The sequence below is a fragment of the Crocodylus porosus genome, unplaced genomic scaffold (assembly GCF_001723895.1).
Source record: "Crocodylus porosus isolate Cpor-Errol unplaced genomic scaffold, CroPor_comp1, whole genome shotgun sequence".
Taxonomy (NCBI): domain Eukaryota; kingdom Metazoa; phylum Chordata; order Crocodylia; family Crocodylidae; genus Crocodylus; species Crocodylus porosus.
This window is the reverse complement of record NW_017728947.1, coordinates 85,772,421-85,777,639: the sequence shown is the minus strand read 5'-3', so window position 1 is coordinate 85,777,639 and position 5,219 is coordinate 85,772,421. Positions and strand designations below refer to the sequence as shown.

At 40.1% G+C, this 5,219-nt stretch overlaps 1 protein-coding gene across 2 annotated transcripts in view; it reads left to right on the top strand.

Moving 5' to 3' along the window:
* The window catches only part of PTPN21 (protein tyrosine phosphatase, non-receptor type 21), a 68,770-nt gene extending 64,667 nt beyond the window's left edge, over positions 1–4,103 (top strand). For both annotated transcript variants that reach the window (XM_019552381.1, XM_019552382.1), the window contains 4 exons: positions 412–540; positions 890–1,124; positions 1,616–1,776; positions 3,172–4,103. In XM_019552381.1, coding sequence (XP_019407926.1) covers positions 412–540; positions 890–1,124; positions 1,616–1,776; positions 3,172–3,300 — 654 coding nt within the window. In that variant the 3' untranslated portion in view covers positions 3,301–4,103. The remainder of the gene's footprint in view (positions 1–411; positions 541–889; positions 1,125–1,615; positions 1,777–3,171) is intronic.
* The last annotated feature ends 1,116 nt before the right edge of the window (positions 4,104–5,219 follow it).

Sequence of the window (5,219 nt, the reverse complement as noted above, 5' to 3'; positions counted from 1 at the left end):
TATGTTTAAAATAAGAGAGAATTAGAGGCTTGAAAGGGACCTCAGAGGTCATGTGCTCCAGGAAGTTTTTTTCTCCCTGAGATTTAATCAAAATCTGTTTTTGCTGTAGTTTAATCCCATTCCCTTCAGTTTGTTCTTCCTCTGTTTTTTAGCAGCTTTCAGATTATTGAAAATTGTGGTCATGTCTTGCCTTAATCTCCTTTTCTCTAAACTAAATATACCTATTTCCTTCAACCTGTTTATAGTTGTTGTGGTGGTAATGGTAGGGAGTGAACCAGGTAGGATTACATGACTTGGAATACCTACCTTCAGTCCTTTATTTTTACTATTTTCTTTCAACTTCTACACTTTCACAGAGCATGTTCCTTATAACCTCACAGATTCCTCATTTTTTTTCTCCTTTTTTAACAGGTTTCCATTGGGGGCATTGAGTGGGATTATATTGCTACACAAGGCCCTTTGCAGAGTACATGTCAGGATTTCTGGCAGATGGTGTGGGAACAAGGGGTTGCCATTATTGCAATGGTGACAGCAGAAGAGGTAGGTACTTGCTGTTGAGGCCAAGTCTACACTAGAAACTTCTGTTGGTATGATAAAGTTGGTTGGGGCAAAAAGTCTAGTGATGACAGTTACAGTGGCAAAAAGGATTCTTTCAAGGGGGATAGGTGTGGCTTGCCTCCACTAGACAGATTTATTGGCATAACTCTATTGGAAAGTCCTGGATTACATAGAGCAGGCCTTAGTATTGGCTTCTTCATGAACTGATGACTAGTTAAGCTTGTGAAGAAGCCTTTAGGAGTACATAGTAGGATGGAAATGCTGGAATTGGTACAACACTGTCAGTTGTGTATATTTTCACACCTGATATTTACAATACCTTGTTTTCAAGGAGGCCGGGAGAGAAAAGTGTTTTAGGTACTGGCCACGACTTGGGTCAAGACACAACACTGTCACATATGGGAGATTTAAGATTACCACACGATTCCGTACAGACTCAGGCTGCTATGCAACTACAGGCTTGAAGATCAAACACCTTCTCACGGGGCAGGAGAGAACAGTTTGGCACCTTCAGTACACCGACTGGCCAGAGCATGGCTGCCCAGAGGATATAAAGGGATTTCTTTGTAAGTTGTATTAATCCCCTCTGCAACAAAACCACCTAATATGGCTTCAGTATAGGACCTTGAAACATCCTGATATAAGAGTTTTTTTCACACTAGTGATGGAGGCTGGATTGGTATTTTTGGCAGGAATATATTTGTCCATTTATTAAAGTTCTATTTCTGCCTCTAAGATGATGCAGTTTATTTATTAAAATCCCTATAAATCAAAATATAATTACATTGCATGCCATTCATGTTTGCCAGCAACAGAAGCTCAGGTCATAGGCCACCTTGCCAGGAAAATGCTTCCCAGGCACAAAACACCAAGTAAAGAGATAATAATCTTTGCAACTTCCTATTGCTTTGAATGGGATATTAATTTACTTATTGAAACATTGTTAGCAGGAATAGCATTTAATGCCATATGACAATTGACTGTTGCAACTTTCATTAGAGAATAACATGGTGGAGTATGCATCTATATGTCTTTTTTTTTCTGTTGGAACCAACAGCATACTTAGAAGAGATACAGTCAGTGCGGCGCCATACAAACATCACAGTGGATCCTAAAAACCCTAACCCTCCTCTACTGGTGCATTGCAGCGCAGGCGTAGGAAGAACTGGAGTTGTCATATTGTCAGAGATCATGATTGCCTGTTTGGAACACAATGAGGTTATTTTTTTTTCATGTTTTAAAATAAAAGCTTTAGTGGAGTACACAGCTAGTATGTATTGTTGCCTGATCACCTGGACCTTGATGATGTTGCCTTTGGAAAATATTTATTGCTGCAGTGTGAAACCTCTTGCCACTGCTAGTACTATTCTAGAATAGGGTTTGCCAATCTGCAGCACCCATGCCACAAGTGGCATGGGCAGCCTCTGCATATGGTGCACTACAGACTGAGGAGAGGAGGGGCAGCGCAGTAGCAGGCAGGGCAGGAAGCAAAAAGACGAGCAGCAGATCAAGAGGATTGGAGTGGCACTCAAAGAGGGCGTGGGACTAATTTTTTGTCCTGCCTGCTGAAGAGGTTGCCACTGACTGTTCTTGAATATGTTTGCCCATATAGAAATTATGCGTTGAAATGTGCCTGTTGATTTGAGACATGGATCCTGCAGAGTACTGAACAACTTCTGTGTAAGGCTGTGTGCCGTTGGTGAGAACTGATAGTGATCAGCATCAGCTCCTGGATCTGCAAGTTTTGTTTTATAATTGATTTTTTTACTTTAATGTTAGAAGAGACGTTTTATAGCCCAGTACTTCATTTGCCTTCATTTTTGGTGTATCACTATTTGCACACCCCTGTTAAGTAGATGAGCAGGATGAATAGCTAAAGATTATTATGGTTGTTGTTAGCTTTTTCATTTAAGAGAGTTGATACTGAAATTAAGCTATGATCATGAGCTTGAGCCATAGAACATTCAATGTGCTTTGTATATTCAAACTAACTGACAAACATTAAATCAGATGGACCCACGGCATCCCTGCGAAATGAGCAGGTTAATCTCATGTCCTTTTGACAATTAGGGAAAATGGAAGAGAGAATTTAAATGCCTTGATCAAGTTCACATAGAATTTGTCAGAGCTGTGAGGTTAGAGGTCTCCTATACATGTGCAGGGAGCCAACTCTGACACGGTGGAAATCCAGCATGTTGGAGCACAGAAATAAAATGTGCTCGGCAGACCCTGGCATCACATGTATTAGCATCTCTGCACTGAAAAATAGTAGTGGGGCGCTTTAAACTGAAGCTCATATGATGAGCTTTAATTCAAAGCACCTGCTGCCATTTTTCAGCACTGGGGATGCTGATGCACGTGACTCTCAGGTGCTTTTAATTAAAAGCGCTTGCTAATTAAAGTGCCCCACCTCTGTGCCTGCCAGAGCATGTGTAAAAATGCCCAGAGTGGCTGATTGCTCCATAACTGTGATCATTAGATCTGTGCAGGTGCAGGTGTGCATGTACAGCATTTATTTAAGCGGGAAAGGGATATATATATTGGATTGGAAAGTCCAAACCGTGTTCTTTTTTGACCAGTGTTTATAACAGCTGATTTTTTTTGTCTCTCTAGATTCTGGATGTCCCAAGAGTGCTAGACATGTTGCGGCAGCAGAGGATGATGGTGGTGCAGACTCTCGCTCAGTATACTTTTGTCTATGGAGTTCTCATTCAGTTCCTCAAAAGTTCTAGGCTTATATAACCTCCACCATTTTCTGTGGGGCACATTCATCTTGAGAGTTTACGAAGAGGAAATGTAATTGTCCAGGCAGTTTTTCTATCCGGTGTTTTCCTCAATGGACGACCCATACAGAGTTACCTTTTTGTCATGGTATGGGGATGTTAAGTGCAAGTGCAACGTATCAGTCTTTGCAAAGCAAGGTATAGACTGGACTAACACATCTTCCTGTGTTTAACTGCAGCTAAAAGAGTGATGGATCTAACATAAAGCAGTCGTGCTTTCGTCTGCTGATGTGCAGTACTTGCACAAGTTGTGAGTATGTTACTGTAGGCATATTGGCAGTCTGTTTTACTGAAAGTACACTGGGTAATTTTGGAAATAATTCATTGTTTTTTAGTCCAAATTGCTTTTTTTTCTAACCTCAACTCTGAGAGTGAAAAATATAAAATCTGTAGATTAATATTGCGGGGGCAAGCTCATCCTCCTGAAATGCCAAGGTCTTAAATGGTCTTGATCTACTTTCAGTTTTGTATGGAAAACAATGCTAATATATTTTTTAAAATAAACTTTTGGTTTCTTTTGGTTCTCTTAGCAGAACCAGCAGCTGCTAGAAACCTAAAGTTGGCAGTTAGGACAATTATTTTTGTATTCAGGAAATTTAATTTTTTATTTTCAAAAAGCTACTTGTGTATGAACAGCACAATTTGTTCAGAGTCAAGGACAAATGAAGACACACTCAAATTTATCTTTTCAGAATTTGTACAAAGAGAGAAGTCCAAGAGGGAAATGTTGGCATCTACGGAGTTATGTAGGTGATAAAATTGCAAAAGGTTTTGTTATCTGCAGAATGCTAGGTAATATAATAGGCAGGTGGGAGACATTGTTACCTACAGATTTCTAGGTAACTTAACAGTTAAGGAAGAGATGTTTACTTAGAGTTTTTAGTTAAGTATGGGGAAGATGATTATGATTGCAGGGATTTAGATAAAAATGAGCAAGAGAATGCTATTGCTCTTGTTAATGGACAAGAGGAAATATATATTCAGTATTATTCATATATTTAGAGGACAGTTTGATTTTACTGGTTGAAATCGAAGTGGATGCAAATTATGTTTTACGCACTTTTTGTTGCATTATTTATATACATGTGAACTGTAATCATATCTTCTTTAATAATGTACCATTACTAACCTAGCTGAAAGTTGTTTTAGACCCTTTAAGAGGATGAAGTGAGTGAACAGAAATTAAAGTAGGGACTTGCATAGTGGTGAATTGGAAATGAGTATGTGCAATGTGATGATACAAGTGTGATAGATGTGATTGTTGGTTACACAGTTAGTGCAAGTTTTAGTTTTTACACTCACAATCAAGAGAAGCTTAAAAACATCATCAGTTACAATAGAATTCTTATGTCAGTCAGCAGAAAGGTATTGCTAACATTGTATCGCATGGTTGTGTTGAGGGTGTTCCTGGCTGTTTGAAAATGCCAGAGACATGGAGAAACTACACTTGATAACATTGGAGATGTGGATATTTTAATGAATTCTTAGGTGATGTGGAGGCAGCAAGAGTCAAGGGCACAGACCCAAATCCTGATTTCCAGTTCTATTTCCTGTTCTATCCCTTGCTCACAGTGGGCATGCACACATGCAGTTAGTGCACATGAATAAATGCTGGAGCTTATTGCTTCAGAGTTTTTTGCTCTCAGATGTGCTATTTAAATGTGTGTCCAGAAGCAATTAACTCTGGAGCAATCAGCTCCAAGGTTTATTCATGCGTAGCGCATGGAGCCCAGTCAGAGCAGCTCTAGGTTGCTGGGGAGCCCGGGGGTCAGCCTGCTAGCCTGGGGCTGCTCCCCTGGGCTCAGTGTGCTGTGGAGAGGCTGGCTGGGGCACGAGATTGCTTTATTGCAGAGCTAACTGTCAGGCAGCCCTTACACT